The 24009-nt window shown below is 37.9% G+C and overlaps 1 protein-coding gene across 10 annotated transcripts in view; it reads right to left on the reverse strand.

The window, feature by feature from the left end:
- Positions 1-24009, reverse strand: part of LOC104592374 (ENHANCER OF AG-4 protein 2-like) — an 81990-nt gene that overhangs the window by 51063 nt on the left and 6918 nt on the right. For 5 of the 10 annotated variants that reach the window (XR_016083875.1, XR_016083877.1, XR_016083874.1 and 2 more), the window contains exons 3-10: positions 21687-23819; positions 21063-21594; positions 10839-10947; positions 8027-8139; positions 7768-7955; positions 5635-6878; positions 922-1017; positions 714-817 (exon numbers count right to left, since the gene is read on the reverse strand). Coding sequence is in view for 5 of the 10 variants with exons in the window: in XM_010251726.2 (XP_010250028.1) it covers positions 747-817; positions 922-1017; positions 5635-6878; positions 7768-7955; positions 8027-8139; positions 10839-10947; positions 21063-21594; positions 21687-23819 (4486 nt within the window). In the remaining 5 variants the exon portion in view is untranslated. Of the gene's footprint in view, positions 1-713; positions 818-921; positions 1018-3004; positions 3111-5634; positions 6879-7767; positions 7956-8026; positions 8140-10838; positions 10948-21062; positions 21595-21686; positions 23820-24009 lie in introns of those variants that run through there. The other 5 variants (XM_088900623.1, XM_088900621.1, XM_088900622.1 and 2 more) reach the window with 5 other exon arrangements.

The raw sequence follows: 24009 nt of genomic DNA on the forward strand, positions 1-24009 counted from the left end.
ACTTTGTCAAATCTGTCCCCAGATCCTTTGCCATTTACCTTATCTTCATCATAATGCATTTCTCCTTAACCAACCCACAACTGTTTTTGGAGTTGTCTTCCACCACCAGGTTGAAATAACTACATTTAGTGATGCCCAATCCTTGCAAAACCGCCAACAGCACAGTTATAGTTGAACCACCACAGAAATTGGCTCTTAATACAAGGCTATCATACTTCCATCACAATTTCTAAAGACTCCTAGACCTAATAGACCAGGGCATCTCAAGCTACAACTATCAAATTTTCATTAAATCCCAATCTTGATGGAACCAAGAGGAGGTTAGGAACAAATCTATGCATGGAGGAATTCACAACTTGCTGCTAATTTCTAACAATGTCAACTCTTTTGACAAATACTAATAATGTCTTCCTTGGCAGTGTTTCAAATGCTTCAATGTTTTTAGCCAATGCGTCTTCCATGAACCAGAAATTAGGATGGCCAGAATTTCCAACAAGTATAACTTCTGCTAAATTTCATTAATAAGTGCACATTAACTTGATCATCTTGTACAGTGCATTAACCATGTGCTACAAATAGAAGACACATTTGAGATGGCTTTAAGGTCGGTCTTCAACAAAAAGATGCTAGGTTTCTGAAAGTTAAACAATATCCTTTTAAAAGGAAATATCACTAAACATCTTATATGGACATATTGCATACAAAAAACTCACCAAAGTCTAAATCGTAATGCTCCAGAGTGATTCTTAAGCTGGCCTCCAACAATTAATTGCAGAGACATCTGGTCTACAAGGCAGCATATGGCCAACACCATGACCTGAAGGAACCATAAACACCAAAAAGTTCATGCCTTGAAGTATGCTGACAAGTGCTAGAACCAATTCCATACAGCCAAACAGCACATTTACAACAAAAGGTCACCTGGAATTGGAGCTCCAGAGGTCAGGGGATTGTGGACAGGATGTTGGTAACCCATATTATTTGTGGATGGCCTTTCAGCAGGTGGCCGTAAGTAGCCTGCTAACATAAAAACCATACCAAGTATGTGAATACTTTTATACTGTATTCGGTTCAATTGTAATATGCTTGATGTGTGAGAGGTAGCACCTCGTGCCTCTCTGTGGGGATGCTTGTACTGCCTATTTTTATTGTTCCTTAATAAATACTTACTAAGAAAAGAGAATTATTAAAAGCATAACATTATGTATGAAATTTATGTCACAAGGTGTAATACATGAAAATGTGGAAATGGGCATACAGATACGTCATGTATATGAATTCAGATACAAAAACATGCAATAGTCCCTCCATTTCATATTTTGGAAAGTGGAAACAATGTCACAAATTTACCAATTAAAAGACAACTACATATGAGCTTTGGTAGGAATTAAGATCTTAGGCTACATCACTAGGACTCATGTAAGTGAGAAAATTACAAACAAAATTAAATTTGAAGCTCCCTAACTAATACATCCATAGTCTCTCTCTCAGGGAGTGATTAGCAACCAATTTGGCAGGCAGTAAACCAAACTATTCAGCCTCGGCAAGAACTTCCAATCAGTACTTTTTCCCTGTAAATTTCTACAGCTCGTAGAAAAGAAACATGAACAAGGGCATAGCTACATTAGTTATACTACAAAGACATGGGTCAGTGGTCAATTACAGACATCATTTTGTCATTACTAATGTGTTTAAATGTTAAAACAATGTAGAAAGCTTCTCTTTCAGACATGTGGCTTTATATTTTTTCAAGAGAGCTTCCAAGAATGGATGCTTCCATTCTCAAAAAAAAAAAGCGAGTGGTTACCTCCATTCCATTTTCATTCTCTTAGAGTTTTCTTTTTTTTTTTTTGAAAAAAAGGAAAAATAAAACTAAATGAAAAACCAGACTCAAATTTATCTTTTCTTTACCAAAAAAACCTCTAATTTATCACAAGTGGTGGATCCCAAACATAATATGGGAGTGCTTGCCCCATAGTGGTCTAAATTCAAAATATAGATAATGACTGTCAAAAAGTAAAGGTCAGATTAGTGTCCCCATGCTAAGTACAGGGTGGTCATCTCTAATTTACAAAAGACCAAGAGGTTCAGCCAAGTATGTTTACATCTGTTGTCCCGTGAAAATGGGTTCAACTATGATGCTGGAAAGACATGATACTGGAATCAACCGGCATCATTATAGTGGTAACAAAGCAGGTGGATTTTCATCAAAATTTTTGAGTGGTTTTGATTGGTCAAAGCCTTTCCAATATCATGTCTTACCAGCATGCCTTTCCAATATCATGTCTTACCAGCATCATAGATTTTTCCCATGGAAATAATTAAAAAAAAAAGAAAACACAACAGAATATGCTCAATGAATCACAACTCTTCCCGGTTGACATCAAAATTGAATCAGGCTATATTCTTGAAACCTTTACACACCAGAACCAAATCCATAACATAAAAACCAACATCCTTGCATGTTTTATGCACCAGACAAAGTTTGTCTAAAAAAATCCTACAATTTTTCCTTCGAAAATCTCCAAATGGGGTGAACATTATTGATACGTTTCAACAATAGTAAAATACTTCTGCCTTAGCCAAGCAATATCCAGTGCATACATTGACCTAGAATATCTACAGCCCACTAATTTTATTTTTTTTTCCAGAATAAACGATATATGAAAAACCATAAACAACTTCTTTGTGATAGGTAAAAAAAGAATACAAAAAGAATAGAAGCACATAAGGAGATACAGTTGTGTACAAGGAAATCATATCCCAAAAAAAAAGCAAAAGAATAGCAGACAAAACATGACCTGATCAACGTACACAAAGAAGGGAAATGTAAATACATGATAGTGACAAACATTAGTTTCTTGTAAGGAATGTTATTTATAAGTAATAGGATTGTATTAGATTAGTAAAAAGAACCCCAAGCTGTCCTGTGTAGACAGAAGGAACTTTTTTGTTAGGAAATAGCAAGACAGAGAAATTTTAAACTAATGTTCATGTAAACAACCTCATATTGTTGGGATAAGGCTGGGATGATGATGATGATGATGATGATGATGATGATGAATATCCTTTCCTTTCATTAAAGAAGTCATTGGTACGTCGGTTTCAAACTGTGTAAGACAATTGAAAAAAATAACAGCCAAGCTTATAACTACAGAAACAGAATAAAAAAATCACAGGATCAAAGAGGATTCCATACTGCACTGATCAAAAAAGTTAGAAATGCAGGAATGGAAGAAGAGATGTGATGAGTATCATAAGAGCCACAGGGGAAACAAAAACAATTTAACATAGGATCTGCAGGGCTCCGTTTGATCCATCCAACCCAACTGCACTCTAGGGTATGGGTAAACATACAGTGTCATCAAATCTGTGCCTAAAATCTCTCAACCATGTGAAAGATCTTTGAAATCCCCAGTTTCCAAGGACACAGAGCCAGTTCCATAAGTATAGTCAAATTTTTAAATTGGTGTCGTTTTTGAATTCTAATGGATCTTGTTCCATTTATTCTTTGTTTTTTCTTTTGATAAGCAAAAAAATGATTTCAATAATCTTAAAATTGAAGCACTACAAGCATCCCAAGGAGAGGCATGAATTGAAGCCTCTCCAAAAACTCTATAAAAAAACAATTATAATTGAACCCAATACAAACAGCCCCTATTCAACCCATGTTTTGCCCGTGTATCAGCACAAGCATTAGCCAACCTTCTCACCATTTTTCCACTTATTCTATTTCTTATAATATTACAGCTATGGGCCTCTTATATAGATAAAGGGTTACACCAGACCTTGCAATAGATTTTTGAAAAAGGCAAAAAAGGATTAATTTTCTAGCATTGACTAAGATTCAAAACCACCACTCACCAACAACTTGCCAATAAAATGCCCATACCTTCCTAATCCACATAAGATTGACAATATCTCCGTCTTGTTGGACAAATAAATGAAAATCTTTCCAGAAATATCAAAGTTAAACAAAAGAAACAAGTTTTGACCCATAACTCTGGTAGTGTGAGCCTGTCATACACCACCAGTCCAAAACCTGGATAAGGGATGATGAAACAAATTTTAACCCATGACAATAACCCTAAAAGATGTTGAGATTCCAGCTAAAGGTCAAAGGAAACTCTGTAAATGTCACATGTCTACTAACCAATACTTGCTAAACCTTCCTAGAGTCTAGGAGCAAGAACCAAGGCAAGGCATGTACTGGAACAAAGTGAGATGTTGATTTTCAAAAAGAAACCAAAAGAACTTAATATATAAGAATATATAAATTTAAATTAGGATAAACAAAATACTTATCAAAATAATTACAAAAAAAAATAATATATTCCAAATGCCTATTGTTCTGTTAACATGAAGGGTGTGGCTTTGTACTTTCAAGTCCTACATAGGCTAAATTATGTATTTAACATCAAACCTACGGTTAGTTCATCAAGATATAGCAGCAAGCCAGGTGAAGGACTCATGATTTCAAGTGAGGCACACACAACAAATTATGTTCATGATAGATGCAAATATTCATGTAAAAGTATATTACAATTCAAAAAATATAGACTGTTTTAATAGTACATTATTTTCTGTAAACATATCCATCAATCCTTGTTTTCATATTGCCAAGTGAGGCCCCCACAAAGACATCAGATTCTGATTCCCATGTCGAAGTCAATACAACATTATCTACAAATCATCTCTTTTCTGCACCCACCATGTACACCTCTTATAGGACTTTTCACCTTCCCACTTACATCAATTAGTTTTCTAAAATTACAAATAATAATAATAATGCATACACACACACACACAAGAAGTTCCACAACCAGGGTCTTTTTATGTGTTTTACTTTCCTTCAGCCATATACAGTGTATCCATCATCACTAAACTTGATCATATAGAGGGTAGGAGTTTTAGTCTTTAATTAATGAAATTTTTGGATCATTATTACTGATAGTATAGATAATATTCGCACAGTCATATCAAAGGACAGGAAATAGAAGTACACGAAGACAATGTGGTATTTCCATGGTTAAGAAGATTAAATTTACCATTATCGGTTCCTTCTTTTATGAACAGCACAAGTTAAGATGGATATTCTAAGTAACATTATCAATCAAAATAACAGTTATATGACTGATAAAGATACAATCTTTTCAATAAGAACATAGAAACACAGGTCATCTGGATTTTGTTATAGAATTATGCATATATATACGTAAGTTTGTGGATTTTGTAAAAGAACCATGTGTATGTGTATAAAAGGTCAAGGCTTTGGTTATCAGTTTGAGTTGATTCTTTACAAAAAACATCTCCCAAAGTGGGAATTGTCAAGTGTCAAACAGTTGAAAACCACATGCATTGCTAATCCCTTCACATAATGTAACATTATATGGTACTGAACCCTAAATTCCCCAATCAGTTCCCCACTTCCTCTTATTAAAGTGAAATGTAAGTTGTGAGTGAAACAGTGGCAAGTGACTGCTTCCATCAGCATGGTGCACTGGATGAAAGCCTGGCATTTTTCCTGCTTTTATTTTATTCCTTCCTCGAGAAAAACTGCAAGGGCTTGTTTTAACATGAAAGAAAGAGCAAAATAGAGGGGGGGGGGAAAGAACAAAAAAATGAATGGCATACCTTCCTGGGAAAACGGCGGCCCTGAACATGGAGGCCTCCCTCCATTCACCCACATACCAGACTGACTATCTGGATTAAAATCACTTGAAGGCATTCTCCATTGTTCATCAGAAATGTACTGCCCCCGACCATTGGGAATAGATGGCAATGAGTAGGAACGAGGATATGACTGTTGCATGTGCTGTTGAACTGTTGGCTTCGGGTTTGGGTATAGATGACTTGTTGAGGTTTGAGCAGGGGTACCAGGGTGATAAGGTCTCTGAGTATAAGGTGGTGCATTAGCTGGTTGGAACTGCTGGTTGGGTTGAGATTGGGGATTAAAATACATGTCTTTATGTCCATAGTCAAATGGCCTTGAAGAACTAAAGCCAGAAGGATCACATGTATTGCCAGCTCCTGTAGGCACAAAGCAAGGTGACTGTTGTGGAAACATTTCACTTTTCACAGCAGCATTAGCATGTCCTGGATGAGCACCTCCAGACAACATTTGAAGGGGGTTCCTACAATATTCTTGAGGTACAGTTTGCTGATATACCAATTGTGTTGTAGAAGATGGAATTGATGGTTGAGGTGGCATTGATGGTTGAGGCAACAATGATGGTGGAGGCAATGAAGGTTGGCATTGCATTGATGCTAGAGGTAACGATGGTTGAAGTGGTATTGACATTTGAGGAGGAATTGATGATTGAGGTGGCAACGATGCTGGATGGCCTCGAGGTGGCACTGCCAACGGAGGTGGTTGTGATTGCTGAAGTGGTGGTGGTGGTAGTGGTGGTGGTGGAGGAGGAGGAGGAGGCGATGGAGATGAAGGTGGTGGTGGTGGTGGTGGTGGTGGAGGTGGTGAAGGGGGCAAGGGGGGTGGTGGAGGTGGAGATTCTAAAGGCAATGGTGGAGAGCCTGGTGGTAGAGGGGGAAGCTCAGCAAGATTATCAGAACCTGAATCCAAAATCCTATCTGAATTCTGCTGTTGGGGATCCGGTTCAGAAGAATCATTTCTGGTCGCAGGCCTTTCATCCTTTGGAGATCCAGAAACATCTTCCATTTCAAGCTCACCATCAACATCCTCCAAAATGTGATGACGCTTGTCACTTGGAGTAACAGCACAAGTTTCTGGCTCTTCTATAGCATTGCTGGGTTCCACTGGTGACTCACCACTAATTTCCTTGCATGTACTTCTGGGAAGATCTTCCTCATCTTCAAATACATTAATAGATAACAATCCAGGCAACTGGAAAGTTGCATTGCTGAAAAGATCACAAGAAATACTTTCATTAGACCCCACTACATAAAGCAAGCAGCAGGAACATAATAAAAAACTGGAAAACATGATATACTTCATCCTTCTTGTTAAACGTGTTTATATGATTACTTTGTGGTTCAGGGAAAAAAACTCCAACGAGGACCTCATTTAGTAAGACAGGATATGTGAAGCCGAAGTTTCTCCCTCGTTGGAGACTAAGAACTCAATTACAAAGTAAGTTAATGAAAAAAACAAATAATCAAATAAAAGATAATGAGAAAAAAAAAACATAAGAGTCGGTCGCTTTATACAAGGTATAACTCTGTGCAATTCCCATAACACATTCATTAAATAGCTGCTAAATGGAAACAAGGATTCTTCAATGATATAACATAATTACAAAGGATGAAACAAAACAATGAACCTACAAATAAATGGGCATGATGCAACTCATAGGCTTGCTATCTTACAGACCATACACAGTCAGAAAATTGGAAATCAGAAATTTTATCTAATGACCCACAGTCACACAACCCTTCAGAGAAGCAGCCTGCCCAAAGCAGGAAGAGAAGATGACCTTAGCATAAGCTTAGATAAAAGTTGACAAATTTGACAAAAATAACCCTACTATCCACAAACACGTAAATACATAAAACTCAGAAATTCCAATTTTGACTCTTCAGCACCTACATTATTTAGTATCCTAGATCAAATACAAAACCCAGCCCAAATGCTTCAATACTTACCATTTATATGTTGGATCATAAACAGAATATATATATATGCATTATGCATAGCTTCATAACAGTAAGTATCGGGTTCATTAACCTATTATCATTCTATAGAAGAGAACCAAAATTTTCAAATGCAACCAATGGAGGATGATTACACACCTCCCATATTCATCAACAAGCATCCCTTCCATTTCTCTGATCGGATCATCTACAGCACGTTCAGCTCGAGATGGACGTCTAAGATAAACACCAGCAGCCATATCATCATTTGAGCCACCAATATCATCCATGTAACGCCGAAGAACTGATTCAGGCAAAATTTTCCGCTCAAGCCATAGCCGAAGCACCTAGAGGGGGGAAAAGATAGTTTAATAAAAGCCTTCCAATTAAAGAGATTCTACTGTAGGTAGGGCTATACCTTAAGACACTGGCGACGATTTTCACGAGCACCAGCTCCTGGAGGAGCAGCAGCACCCAATAAGCGTGGAAGTGCAGCTTGCACTGTGGGAATATATGCAGCTCCTGCAATTCCTGTGCAAATATAAAAACAAAAGAAACCACAAAAACAATTGATGCTTAATAAAGAAGCAGATCGGTCATTGGCCATAGCACTTTTTAAATTTTAATACAAGCCCAGGCATTAAACATATGCAAGTAATATATTTCTTGAAAGGCTGGACTGTTGGAGTCATTTTAAACAAAAAACTGATAACAGGGCTTGTGGGAGGAACTCAAAGAGAATTATCCAAGAACATAAAGGAAGCAGAGATGTAAACAAGGACTTTTTTTAGCAAAATTAACTGAGAATGTGATACCTTCAGGGTACTACTCATTGAAATGCAAAACTAGACCAATTACATGTGCAGACACCACTATTTCAGTATATTTACTTTTAATTGTTCTTATCAGATTATAAAATATTTATTGACCAATAGAAACCTACCAAACTCATAGTCAATAACTGTATTATTAATATTAATAATAATCAAAATTAATTGTACCATTAATTTAAAATTGCATCCCTCAAAGGAGCATGCACTTAGTTTATGTTTGGTTTGAAGGAAAAGGTAAGGAAAGGAAGGGAAAGATGGGGAAACCTTTACAACGTTTGTAAAGGTTTCTCTACCTTTCCCTTCCTTTCCCTACTTTTTCCTTCAAACAAAACACAGCTTTAGGTGTGGTTAGTTGTTACTACCACTGCAAGACCTAGGAATTTTTTTCTTGATCAGCAATGCAAGACCTAAGAATATCGTTCTCCAACAGACAAAAACAGAAAACACTACAAAGCAATGTCTGTTCAATTGCTACCCTGCCACTGTGCAACTTGGGCATATTTTATCATATAGAAGCATGTTTTTTTTGAGAAAGAAGTAAGGTATTGTATTGAAATTATACTGTAACAAACAAACAAAAAACAGAGACTTTTATAATACCCTACCTTTTCTCAAAAAAAAATGCTCTAATATGATTCTTTTCTCTTTAAAATCATTACTTTTTTAAGTTTTTTTTGATAAATAACAGACTTTTATTAAAAGATAATAAAAGAAAAGGTACAAAAGGAGGGGTAAAAATTCTTAACCCTCCCACGAAAGCAATTCAGATTACAATGTTGCCCAGAAGAAATTAACTCTTCCCACCCCTTGTTTGGCCAATGAATCTGCCAAGGAGTTGGTGCACCTCTTTATCCATTGAAACTTCACTTCCATATTTTGGGTGAGATGTCTAACTTTCTTTTTTTCATTCAGAAACTTCCACATACAAGAAGTATCCTTCATCAACCAAATTATAGCCAACTTAGAGTCACCTTCCACTATCAATTTTCTGATATTTAACTCTTGCACTCTTTTTAACCCTTCCCAAACAGCCAATATTTCAGCTCTAAGAGAGTTCCCCCATCAAATAGAACCAGAATACAATGCAATAATTCGACCTTCATCATCTCTAAAGGCTCCCCCTATACCCGACAGACCTGGATTTCCTTCCCCGGAGGGGACCAAATTGGGTGGGATACATTCTTTCTTGGAGCTGACCAAGCCACTTCTTTCCACTTCCTGATGATGTCTCCTTCTGAATAATTTTCAAAACTTTGCAAAGTTTTAACCCAATGGATCACCCTTATAGAAATCAGTTCAATGATTGCACCCTTATTTCTTTCTTTCCCATGAAAAGGTCCGTTGATTCCTTTCAGACTGTCCAACATACAGCTGCTCTTACACACCTCGACAGAATTTTCCCTCTCCTCTTCAGCCCCCTAACAGTAGTAGAATGAAATAGGCTTTGAACATTTGGGGGAGGGGTCCACCTGCCACCAAAAAGAGAGAAAAAACAACACCAAATTTCTGAAACAAATGGGCAAGAAACCAACAAGTGATAGCAAGTCTCACCATTCTTCTTACAAAGGATGCACCAGTGTGAATAAACACCAATTAGGCCTTTTTCTTTGAAGTAAGTCGCAAGTGTTACACTTTTCAAGGAAAACTTCCCAACAAAAAGCACTAATTCTGCGAGGAATTGATCTACCCCAAACTTTCAAAACTGGAAAAGGGATTCCAAAGACAGGAGGGGAATGAGCCAGTTCCTTGAAGAAAGAGGAGCCAGTTCCAAAGACAGAAGATACTTTTTTAAGTTTATAATTATAAAGGATTTTTCCTTTTTGAAATCTTTTATTTTAATAGGTGTTTTTAAACATTTTATTTATATTTTAACAAAATATACTCAATATTTTAATATTTAAAGTTTTATGAAAGGATAAAAAATACAATAGCACAAGAAACATATACATAACTGAATAAAACAAAATAAACTAATATTTATAACTAAAATATCAATAGCTAATAACCTTACATCAATTTTAAGTAGAGGAAGAAGCCATCTTGAAATGGTATATTCATTTCAGAAGCATTATTTTTCTCACTTTTAATACATTATTCAAAAGAGCATCTTTTTATAATATCAAAAAATACAAAAAAGTATTTTTATGGATGAACATTTAAAATGTTATTTAACTTTTAAAATAAAGCTACACAATTCTCTATATTTCTGAGATATTTCTTATTTTAAGTAGTCAAAATTTCCAATAAAACTGACATTTCAAACCTCGGATCTAAGCTTAATCCAAGATCATAGAAGAAGTCAGACCAATTTAACTTAAAGACATCTACTAGGCCAGATTCATGTTGGCCAAGCAAAAATGCATGCAGACAGTTCTCTCACACTGCAAATACATCTACCTTTCTGACTATGTGAGCATTGTGTGATAGAATCCACAAGAAAGAAGAGGTCCACTCTACGGTGAAAACTAGGCTCATTCTCCAACTTTTGAATGAGAAGTTCCACAACCTGCAAAAAGAAGCAACTCAAAACTTAATAACCAACAGAGGTAATAGTATCCTAATTTTTAACATATACTTATTACAATGTGCAAAAATTACTTTTGCTTTTATCCCATAATCGATAAAGTTTCTTCTGTCCATGAAAAAGACAAAGAACAATTTCCTTTCCCAAGCATAATCAGCATAAAGGACGATTAAAATTATGTCAGATTGTGCACCTAGTGACTCTTGGCAAATAAGAACAGAAGCAAATGAAGCATCAAAGTATCAGTGACATATTGATAAAGACATGGAAAAAGGGGAAGAAACCATGTTTTTTCAAATTCTTACACCAGTGGCAGTTAAGTAGTTTCTGGGTTATTGGTAATTAGTGTGTTTTAAGAGTTATTGTTTTAAGTTTGTTAGTGTCCTAGTAATAAGGTGAATCATCTTAGAGAGTTAAGTTCAAGTGTTTGTTTTTGAGAGCTCTTAGAATTTTTAAAAGTAAAAGAAAATCATGGTACTTTTCTTACAGCCAACTTTTCAGGAGTCAGCACTAGTCTGCTGTGCATGATTTTTGCATCATTTGACGGATTATTGAGTTATCTAGCCAATGAGAACAATATCTCATAAGTCTGATGTGTTCTGCAAGAATTTTATTTAGAAGATAAATAAAGAAAATATATTAATACTACAAAGACAAAATACAAGTATACAAGATACAACACCAGGTGGTGAGGAATCACCCAAAAAAGACAACAATAAACAAAACCAACCAAAATAACCTGTCCACACCCAAAACATCTGAATAAAACCTCCCCAAACAGCAACTCTTGCAATACAGCAAGTAATATGCTTTGGTAAGGTAAAATAAATTTTTTATTAAAAGAAAAACGAATACAAGAAGGTGATAAGAAATCACCTCAGGGACAAAAAACCCTGCATTTCAAAATAACTGAAAATCCAACAACCAGCAACACTGCAACACAATCCCCACAACAAGGTAAAAACAAGTCTCTTCAGAGACATCCGATAAAATTGGAACGAATAAGGTAAAAACAATGACCATCAAAGAAAGACAAACCAACCACAAGAAACCGCAACACTCCAAAAATCAAATCAAACAAACTCTAACACCTTGATTTTACTCTCCTGCAACCCTCTTGTTGCTTTTCTTAAGCTTCTTCACCTACTCATTCAGACCAACACCAAACAATGGCACTTTGCTTTTCCAGGCTTCCACCTCAAGAAGCATAGCAAATCCTATTTTAACCAAACCATCCAGCAGGCCCATGCTAATACATTGCATCCCTCTTCTCCCCCTACTTTAATAAAACCTATTCTCTTCCATCGATCTCTACCACTGAGTTCAGCAACCCTAACCTTCCTTACCCCTCTCCAACTCCATGAAGGTTTTCCTAGCACATTCTTCCTACCTAGAAAAAAGAGACCCATAATCTTTCTAACTCAACACTCCAAGCCTTAATCCTCCTTATCCAAACTCTTTCTTTCACAGTCTATCTGATTCAACTGTTTGTCTTTAAGCAAGATCCACTTCCCCAATCGCAGGAGTATCTTAATTTATCTTGTTGAAACTATAAAGAATCCATTTTCTCTTTGTTGTGATCATCATTAACTTTCACCCTTATCCATTTACATAATCTTTTGAATTTATTACCTGGCCCCACCCCACAAAGCCCATCCTTCAAACGCGAAAAAACCTTGGTCGCATGTGCCCTGGGTTTGAATCTTTTGATCATTAATTCTCCCTGAACCCTAAACTCCAAACCATACCTGATAGGGTTCAATTGTTAGGGCCGTATCCAGTCTACCCCTCCCAAGACCACAGATAGCTGGAAACTACACTGTGTAATGGCCTTTATATCCATCATTAAATCATGGGTACACAGATCATTTCTCACGAATTGAACCAATGCCCTTCATGGCCTGCTCGTAGCATTTCTGAACTATTCAACTTGAAATATATCACTCCTTATTGGTGCAATACAAGGTCTTCTATGAATGTGACCAACCCATTTTAGCATAGTTCTCAAGGTGCCAAGCTAAAGCTAGGAAATAGCAGAGCACCTTGTCGTCTAGTTGCCTAGGCGATGAGTTTTTTTTTAATAAAAAAATATAAATCCTAGGGTAGTTCCCTAGGTTTCATAGTAATAAGCAGTAATCTTCAACACTAATAATTACCATAGTCCTCTTGAAATAAGGATAAACCCCATATGAAAAGATAGAAAACCAACATATGAATGAGAAAAAAAAAACAATAAAGGAAAGAAAACATACAAAACAAAAAAGCTGAGCTCTTGTTTTGGTCCTTGGAAGAAGAAGATGATGATGAAAAGTACTATTGATTGTTCTTGTGTGTCAATTGGATAATATCTTCAAGGTATTGCTTACTTATTGAGATTTTGAAGTTCTAAAGGGTTCAAGACCATGCCATTGACTTGCGTCTCAATAGAACCCAAACAAATTAAAATAATAAAAAGAAACTAATATAAGAATAATAATATTTATACTATATGCCCACAATATGCATAATTTAGTCTAATGATATATATATATATTGTACTACTATTAACAACATAAAATAAAAATATAAAAATATTATTTGATGTCTTACCTTATTGCCTAGGCGTCATCGCCTTGACAACTATGCATTTTAGTACACCCTCCAAGAAGTACTATGCATTCTAGTTTTCCCACTTATCCATTTCACCATTTTTTTTATCAGCTCAAAATTATGTTTCTTCTACATTAAATTTTTAGACATGCTGTTTCCTGACTTCCCAAGACTCTGCGCCATACAACAATGTTGTCCTTACAGCCATTTTATAAAATTACACATTTAGCTTAAGTGATGTTCTTCTATCACATAGGACTCCAAAAGTGCCCCCCCCCCTACATTTTACCATTCTCAATCTAATTCCATCAACATCCTCATCAATCTCTTCCCCGTTACGACTTATAAAACCAAGGAAACAAATGAGGTCAAATTGAGATATCTATCATGAAACCTCTTGTTTCTAGAGCACTTCCAAGTTCCAATAGAGCCAATTTTGCATTTAATTGAAACCTAGCCTAGATTGACCAATTAATACAATTTCATTAGCAAACAAAAATAATAACCCTCTACAGAAAACTCAGGCACAGGGAATAGGTGTAGACTTGAACTTGATCATTGACACTCTTGGTCCTGAGACAGTTCCTTTGGCTCCCAATCAATCAAGTAACTTTGTCCTTTCCGTTTTGTCTACTGATGTGTGTTCTTGTCTGTAACAGATACTCCAGCATCCTAGTTGGACAGACCAGAGCAGGAAGGGAGGTGTGAGTTAGGTGCCGTGAGTAGGATGCTGGAGTATCTGTTACAGGTGAGAAATCAGATTGAGAAGCTCCAAAGGAACTTTCTTTGGGAAGGTGGTGGGGAAAAAGAGAAGCCATTTAGTCAGCTGGAAACAAGTATGCAGACCTAAAGAGGAAGGTGGATTGGGTATTGGACAGCTTAAAGAGAAAAATTCTGCTCTTCTAGGCAAATGGCTTTGGAGATTTCCAAAAGAACCCAATGCTCTTTGGACAGCTGTCATCTCAAGCAAATACGGCCTAAATGCAAATGGGTGGGATTGCAATCTCCATTTGAACAGGATAAAGTCCACAAATCCCTGGAAAGGTATCTGTTCCATTCATACTTCTTTCTTTCCTTTTATAAGGTATAAAGTGGGATATGGTTCTAAAATTAAATTCTGGAAAGATCATTGGTGGGGGGACTCCACCCTAGATGCCTCTTTCCCTAGGTTTTTTAACCTATCCCTCGACCAAGAAGCCACTATTTCTTCCTACCTTCCAAACCAAACTGCCGAGAACTCCTTAAACCTCCACCTCAGAAGACCCCTTAGGGACTCAGAGATTTCTGATCTAATAGCCCTAATTCAGACCCTCAAAGAAGCATACATCTCCCCCTCTTATTCTGACACCCGAATCTGGACCTTACACCCAAATGGCGAATTCTCTTTTAAGTCTATGTTCAGGGCTTTGATTGCTGAGGAACTTTTCCATATAAGAAAATCTGGTTTAGCCACATACCTACAAGAATTTGCTTCTTTGTTTGGGAAGCTTGTCTCCAGAAAGTTAATACTTGCGATCTCCTTCAGAAAAAACTCTTGGGTAGACGCTTCATTTCTCCCCATGTTTGTATTATATGCCTCAGCAAGGGTGAATCTGCAGATCACATCTTTCTTCACTGCAGGTTTAACCAAAGGATATGGTCCCACTTCTTGAAAATGGCAGGTTATAGCTGGACTTTCCCAAAACACATTATGGACATATTGCACCAATGGCAAGGAACAGGTTTAAGTAAAAGGGGTAAAGTTTTTTGGCAACCAGTGCTTCATGCAGTGTTGTGGGGTGTTTGCGAAGAAAGAAACAATCGCCTCTTCGATAATAAAAGTAGAACCCTGGAGGAATTAATCTCAGATACTACTTACCTTTGCAATCTCTGGACGGTGAATTCAGATCTGTTCAAAGGAATTTCAGTCAATGATATTAATAGAGATGTTTACCCCTTTCTGTTTTTCCCTCATCCCCAGCAAATAGTCTTGAGACACCCCGTACTCTTCTGTGAAGGGGTGATTACCCATAACTTTGACGACTGTGCCTTAGACAACCCTGGTTCTGCTAGTATTGGAGGTATAGTAAGGGACGAAAGGGGCAATAATAATATATGCTGGACTTTTAGTGGCCCAATTGGTTTGGCTGACTCCATAAAGGCTGAAGTGATGGCCGCTCTCACCGGAATCAGGATAATAAAAAATTTGGGAATTCAGAATTTGATTATTGCGGGAGATTCAGCAAATACGATAAAATGGTTGAGAGACAAAGACGGGGGTCCTTGGAGACTGAATCATTATCTGACAGGGGGTTGGGATTCTTTGAATTGCTTGAATGTTAACATAGTTTGGATTCCTAGGGAACGAATCATACTGCAGATGAACTAGCTAAATTTGATGTTTACTTGGAGCAATTGTATAACGACAAGCTTCCTCCAAAGTAACTAGTAGGGGTTCTTCCCCTAATCTGTATATCTCCCCTTGTTCCCTCTCTTTTTCTTAATAAAATCTGGTTAAATTTTCTCAAAAAAAAATGAGGAGGAATTAGAAGCAATTTGGAGCCAAATCTGTGCCTTATCGGAAGAGTATAAGAAGTAGAAAGAGGAAGTAGAGTCACCTAAAAAGACTGGTGAGGGGAGAGGAGGAAACTCCAGCTAGGAGAGGACAGCCCTGCCCACAAACCCTCAAGTTGGGAAAGAACAGACTGGTGTAGGAGAAAAAGAGGCTAATTTCTGATATTGAGGGATACATTGAGTTCAGTGGCAGAGGGGAGAGGGAGGAAGGTTCCTTATTAAGGAAGCCTCGGGTTTAAAGAGGGGTCTATTGTCAGTAGACCTGTTCATGGGCCGGGTAGCCCGGCAGGCCAGCTCGGCCTGGCCCGATCTAATTCAGGCTTGGACAAGATATCAGGCCCGTGGGCTCGGGCTTTCTCAAAAAAGCCCAGCCCAAGCCCGACTTGATAATGTATTTATATAATATATTTTCTTTATTATTCTTATCTTTTTCAAGTAATAGTGAGATTTTTCATTATTTTTTAGGTTTTGAGGTCTTTTAATATAAATAAAATAGTTTTTTATTGAATAAAAAGGAAAAAAATCTTTTTCCAATTTTTTGCTCGGGCTCGGGCCCGGGCTTCGAGCTTTAGATAAGGGTCAAGCTAGGCTCGGGTTGAGGCCTGGGTATATTCTATTAATACAGAGACAAAACCTAGCCCAAACCCAACCCAGCCCAGCCCGGCCCATGTACAGGTATAATTGTCAGTGTGTGGTTGAACAAGGATTATTAGTTGGAATGTGAGATGATTAGAGAGTGCAAGGAAAATAAGGGTGAATAAGGACCTCCTGAGCCCGGCCCAGCCCATGAACAGATCTAATTGTTAGTTTGTGGTTGAATGAAGATTATTAGTTGGAATGTGAGAGGATTAGGGAGTGCAAGGAAAATAAGGGTGAATAAGGACCTCCCGAGGACGGAGAGATCTGACCTAGTGTTGTTGTAGGAAACTAAGTTAGTAGAGTTAGACAAGAGATGGGTAAGAAGTGTGTGGAAATCTAGAGTGAATTGAACCTTGACTCCTTCTTGGGGAGCTTCTGAAGGTTTAACCACTATGTGGAGAGAGGATGTGGTGGAATCAGTAGAGGAACTCAGCGAGGTTTTCTGTGTCTTTGAAATTTCAAAATTTGGATGATGGTATGTGGGTCTTAACTAATGTGTACAGGCCAAATAATTGTAAAGAGAAAAATGAATTGTGGGAGGAATTGTATGGACTCAATGGATTATGGGATGGCCTTTGGTGTCTAGGGGAGATCTCAATGTTATCAGATTTTGCAATGAGTCCAATAACCCTCGAGGTGTGGTCACAACAAGAATGAAAAAATTCAATGATTTCATTAATACTTGCGGGTTAAAAGAGATTTCCCTACCCTACTGCAAGCCAACTACACTTGGTCCAACTTTTAGGAAAACTCGCTTTGCTCTAAACTAGACAGATTTCTTTGCAATGAAGGGTGGGAAAATCATTGGACAGATTTGATAGCTAGGGTTCTACCTATAATAACCTTTGATTATTGCCCTATCATGTTAGACTCGGAAATCTTAGGATCTGGACCTCACACTTATAGATTTGAAAACATGTGGTCAAATCACCCTAACTTTGTGCAGAGTGTTGAGGAGTGGTGGAATGAAGACTTAAGAGGGGTTAAGTGGTAGGGAGTTAAATTTCATAAAAAGCTAAAAAGACTAAGATCCAAGATAAAAGAGTGGAATAAGGATCACTTTGGAAGACAAGAGGAACAAAAGGCTTCATTTCTATCCACAATTGAGGAGCTTGATCATAAAAAATGCCAAGGGACTTTGGACAAACAAGGAAGAGGGATAAGAAGAAAACTCAAGATGGATTTGGAAGAAATTCTTTCGAAAGAAGAGAGATCTCCTAGAAGCAAAAGTTTAGACATAAATGGATAAAGGAAGGGGATGGAAATACTAGGTACTTGCATGCCTCAACTAATGGAAGGAAGAGGAAGAACTTTGTGGCAAAATTGGAATTTGATGGTGAAAGAGGTAACAAATCAAGAAGAAATAGCAGGGAGATTTGTGGATCATTTTAAGTCTTTGTTGAGAAAGCCTTTGAATAATAGGTGTAGGGTGGAAAGAGTCGATCAGCCAAGGTTATGTGAGGAAAATGTAAGTTGGTTGGAGAGGGATTTTGAGGAAGAGGAGATAAGACAAGCAGTGTTCCTAATGGATAGATCAAAAGCCCCTAGCCTGGATGGTTTTACATGGATTTTTATCATGACTATTGGGTTGTGGTGAAGGGAGATTTACTTGGGGTCATTAGGGAGTTTGCAGATAGACATTTAGTGAGACCGGGAGCCAATGCCACCTTCCTAGCCCTACTTCCTGAAAAGATAGATGTGAGACACCCTAAGGATTTAAAGCCAATTAGCCTACTGGCGAGTATCTTGGCTAAGGTTTTGTCTTTGAGGCTTAAAGCAATACTGCCAATTTAATAAGCCAAGCTCAAGGGGCCTTTGTGCAAGGGAGACAAATATATGATCAAATACTAATAGTCAATGAATGTGTGGAGGAAATGAACAGATCAGGCCAGCAAGGTGTTGTTTGTAAATTGGATTTAGATAAGGCTTATGACTTAGTGGATTGGAGCTTCCTGCTTGAGGCCCTAAGGAACTGTGGTCTTGGTGATAAGTAGTGTAATTGGATGAAGGGTTGTATCAGTTCTTCTCACCTTTCAATTCTGTTAAACGTTGTGGTTGAGGATTTCTTTCCAACTTCTAGAGGATTAAGGCAGGGCGATCCCCTTTTCCCCTTTCTCTTTACCCTAATAGCAAATGTTTTCAGTAGGCTACTCTTAAAGGTTGATAGGGAGAGGCAATTGGAGGCTAGGGGATAGGAAGAAATAGAGTCCCAGTGACCCATCATCAATTTGCTGATAATATTAATATTTTTAGTGAGGGCTACCTAAGAAAAGTAAGGAATCTTAAAGTTTTGATAAGTTATCTTGAAAGGGTCTCTAACTTGAAAATAAACCTAGACAAGAATTATGTGGTAGGGATAAACTTGGATGAAGGTGTTATTAAGTCGGTGGCAAAGTGCTTAAGTTGTTATGTCACTTCTTGGCCCATGTCTTCTCTTCAGCTTCCTCTAGGGGATAACCCGAAAGAAAGTTGTTTTTGAACTCCAATCCTAGAAAAATTTTGAAAGAGCCTAGCGGCTTGGAAAAAGAGCTAGATCTCTCTAGGAGGTAAAGTAACTTTGCGTAAAGCACTCTAGCTAACTTGTCAGTATATTGTTGTCTTTAAGATATCCAAGGAGGCGAAAAAATTGGAGAAATTAATGAGGGGTTTCCTTTGGGAGCCTAGGAAAGAGAAAAATGACCATTTAATAAGGTGGGAGATTATATGCAAGAGTAAATAAGAAGGTGGGTTGGGGATAGGGAACTTGGTTCTAAAAAATGTAACTGTGTTTAGATAAGTGGTTGTGAAGATGGCCCTTAGAAAGAGAGAGGTTGTGGCATGAGGTGATAGCTAGTATTCAAAGCTGTTTGGAGAATGGTTGGGATGTTGGTGTTTCTCGTCGGGCTACTTTGACTACTACTTGAAAAGCAATTAATAGTATCAGTCCCCATTTTCATAACTTTGTCAAGTATGATGCTTGTTTAGGGTTCTGTTATTGATCAAAAAAAATGATGCTTGTTTAGGGAACTTGTTTTCTTTTGGGTGGGTAATTCAGCTCTCAAGGACCTTTTCCCTTCACTATACTCCATCTCCTTGTTTAAGCATTAGGTTGTCTCCCACTTTCTTCCTTCCCCCTTTTCATGTCCTAGAAGTGTCTATTTGGATCCTCTAAAGCTAGACAAGAGGATTTGGTCTCCCCACCCCAAAGGTTTATTTACTTGTGCTTCCTCCTTTAAGGTCCTTTGTTCTTCCTCTATTCAAGTTGTCTTTCCAGTTAAAAAGTTTTGGACTAGGCCTATTCCCCCTAAAATTACTTTGGTCTACTGGAAATGTTTCATGGAAAGATCAATACTTTAGACTGTTTGCAGAAGAAAAACCCTCGTATGTGCTTATTCCCTAACTGGTGTGTTCTTTACAAAGCTAAATAGTGAGGATTGCTTCCACTTACTAATTTCCTGCTCCTTTGTTATAGCTATTTGGGATTGGATTTTTGCCTTGTTTAGATGCAAGTGGAACCAACCTTCAGATGTAAGTCTACTTTTTGACCTGCTAGCCTTTGTATGGCCCACAAAAAGAGAGAGGATTATGTGGAAATGTATAGTTGCTTCACTTTGGACAATTTGGGAAGAAAGAAATGCAAGAATCTTTCAAGAAAAGGAACGAAGTCTCCTACTTGTCAAGGAGTGTATCCTAACAAGGGCAATTAACTGGCTGAGTAATTTTGGATTCTTCCCACTATGTTTCCTTTGATGACTTTTGGAGGAATTGATCAGAGTGGCAACTAGCTCCTCCAGAAAAGAAAAGGTCACTGTAGATTGTACTCCACCACCTGAAGATTGGATTGAACTGAATTTTGATTAAAGTAGTCAAGGAAACCCTGGCCCCTCAGGCATAGGAGGGTTTTGAGAGATAAGGATAGCAACATCTTAGCCTTATACTTTGGTCCAGTGGGAATAGGAGACTCAATCAGGGTTGAGTAATTTAGTGCTACAAGGATTTCCTAAAGAAGGCAAGCTGGTTAACAAGTAACATGATTGTTAGCTCACATTAGGTGAGCAGGTCAGCAAATGCTATGGTTGATTGTCTTGCCAAACAAGAAGTTTTGGGGGAACATCTGTATTGGGCAACCTTGTAATGCTTTGATTATAGTGTATTGTGGGTTTCGTACACTTTCTTATATTTTCAAGAGACGTCGCATCTCGTACTTCTCTTTGGGGTGCTTGTAACTTCCTTATATTTTTGTAACAAAATAACTTTTCAATTATCAAAGACAATGCATCAATAATAAAATAATAACAATAAACTAACTGTAGTTGTTGTTACTAACAATCACCAACCTCACTAGCAATGCCATACTTGGCACAGTCAATGGCAAGACGGGTTGCACGCCCAATACTTTCTTTTGTCCTTGACAATGTCTCAATCATTCCTTCAAAAGCATCACGTGCAACAGCTGCTTCTGTGCCACCACTCAAAGACCCCCCAGGTGCACGGTGTCCAGAGCTAACTCTTACATTGTCATATTCTTCAGAATCAAGTTGATGTTGTGACGCAACTGGACGAGAATGAGCAGAAGGAGAAGGTAAAGATGTGCGAGAATATAATCCCCTTGCATCCTGTTGCACAATATGGCTAGTACCAGACATAAAAGGCTGAACTGCAGCAGGGCTAGGACTCCTACCATGAGTAATAGAAGTAGTGGAAATAAAAGGTGGGATAAGACTTTCATGAGAAAGAGACAGCGGTTGAGCTTGTCTTCTTTTTGCCTGAGCAGCTGCTATAAGATGCTTCATAGACGTAAAAGATTCAGAAAACTTGGAATCTATCAATGAACTAACAGACTTGTCACCAGCAACTTCCAATCTGCAGCTAACAGAACAATAATGCAATTAAGTAGATGAGAATATACAGAAAAAAATAAAATGGATTATCACATGAACAGTAGAAAATGCCATACGTACTGCTCTTTAGGCAGAGAACCATTATCCAAAGATTGCTCTGCTGAAACAGCAGAGTCATTCATCTGTAAATTAGTTTTCAAAGTAGCTTTTGACTTCTCTGATGCAACTGTTAACTTGTTCTTTTGGCTTGTCATTTGATTCGAAAGACGATTTAAAGCATCAGAAGCTGAAATAGAGGCTTTAGAAGACCCAGACTGAACCCTTCGACCTGTAGAGGAGCATGCTTTACCCTGGGGCTTGGTGGCTTTTTGTTCTTCTTGCTTAGCTGCTGTAGCTAGACCAGGGGAGTCTTTGGGTGAAACCAAGATCAGCTTGCCCTCCCTCGAGTGGAATTTTTGGGAATCTAGTTTCTGGGGACTACAATATTCATCAGCAGCCATTGCCTTATCCAGGTGGGGTAATGAAGGTTCAGTTGGAAGTTTGCTGTATGATTCACCAACCTTAGAAAGGCCATCCTCAACTTGGGATGAATCAAAATCAATTTTAGAATCTCCCAAATTATTTGCTTGAGAATTATTGAAACTTGCATTACGTGTCTCAATGTCATCAATAGAATCTGGCACACATGAAGGTCCATTCAAATTATTGGTGAATTCACCTTGAAGTGGGCTTTTTATTTCTTCTTCCTCCTTATCATCAAATTGGCAAACTGATCTCCATTTCGAGTGAACCTGGATAACAGGAGAACTATCATAATCAGAACTAGACATATCATTCTTAAGGGGATCAGGTCGTTTATCTGATATGTCTCCAGCAGTTTCAGTAGCACAGTCAGACATTGCCTCCAATGCCCGACGGCGGCGCTTTGTTGGGGGTAGAATATCTTCATCACCAGGTAAAGTTATCTGAACACTGAATGTTTCAGAACTTAATGGAAGATGATTTTCTTCCTTGAGAAATGATGTAAATGTTTTGGTCTCCCCATGTTTATCTCCCGTGTCACCAACAACAGCAGAACCTGGAGATTCACTCCTTTTGAAAAGTGATTTCTTAGTTGTGCTACCACTAACATCTACATGCTTTATTCTTTTGGTAGGATCAGAATCTTCACCAGGAGGCAACTTATGCCTACTATGACCAAGATGGCTCCTCTTTTTCCTATGGTCTCCCAATGACAAGAGTTCATCCTTGCCCTGCCCCTCAGAACCATTCAAGGTACCCTTGCAACTGTCGTGAAGTCCAAGTGGCTTATCCCCTCCCATGAGATGTTTATTAACTCTTGGCAATCCTTTGGCTTTCTTTTTATTGCTGATATCAGAATCTGACTTGAAAGTATCCGGAGATGATTCCTTTTTGTTGTCACATGGAGAACTTTTGCTTTGAACTCCATCTTTCAAATGTTCTCCAGATTCAGGGAGATCAAGATGACTATCAGGATTATCACGCTTCAATGATTTTAGAGCTGGATTCATCCTTTTGCGCACATCCACTGCACCATCTCGTCTTCGTTTTAATACAGAAACGACTTTTTTTGCCTTCTGTCCACCAGTGGACTGTTTGGCAGAAACTGAACCATCTAAACATGGCAAACCATCATTATCATCAACCAGGCAACTAAGGGAGTCTCCTTGGTTGAGGAGATGACTGCTTCTACTAGAACTTGAACCTTTCGAATGAGTCTCTACCTTACCAGATTCTTCTTTAAGTGGGTAAGGATTATCTGGCTTAGATGTTGGCGGTGCCTCTTTCTTTGGAATGTGTGCACCATTGGATGTTTTGTCCCTTCTCTTAATAGATAAAACTGGAGATAAGCTAGGTTCTTTGTTACATGAAATGCTAGGTTTTATATCCTTCTTCTCAGTCTCGTCCCCTCTATGTGAGCACTGTTCCAATCCATATTGATCATCAGCTGAAGCCTCACCACCAGAGATTTGATTATGAATGTCCGTCTGAATCTGATCATTTAATTCAGCCACTCCACCATCAATAGAGGAAGCAACAGAGTCAAGGGCAGTCTTATCAGTATCTGCACCAGAACCACCTGCTTTCTTTTGCTGTAATTCTTCAAAAGCTTCACAGATCTCCTTCACAGCACGGGCAAAATCTTTAACAGTCTTGCCTTGACATCGAGCTGACAACTTACTCTTTGCTTCATTAGTAAATGCCTGAATATCAGCAGGAGCAACAAATGCACTGCACAGGAAAAGAAAAAGAAGAAGAAAATTAGAAATCTAGATCAGAGTAAGTTGCACTTGTTCAACAAGAAAATGTAACACAAAAATTTTGTACATACAGTATCTGCATTACTTTGTTCTTAATCTGTTTTAACATCTCCAATCAAAAAATCTAGGATGCCCCAAAATCCATCCTTCAATTTACTTAG

Source organism: Nelumbo nucifera, chromosome 3 (genome assembly GCF_055504915.1).
Source record: "Nelumbo nucifera cultivar China Antique chromosome 3, China Antique-T2T, whole genome shotgun sequence".
NCBI classification, from domain to species: Eukaryota; Viridiplantae; Streptophyta; class Magnoliopsida; order Proteales; family Nelumbonaceae; genus Nelumbo; species Nelumbo nucifera.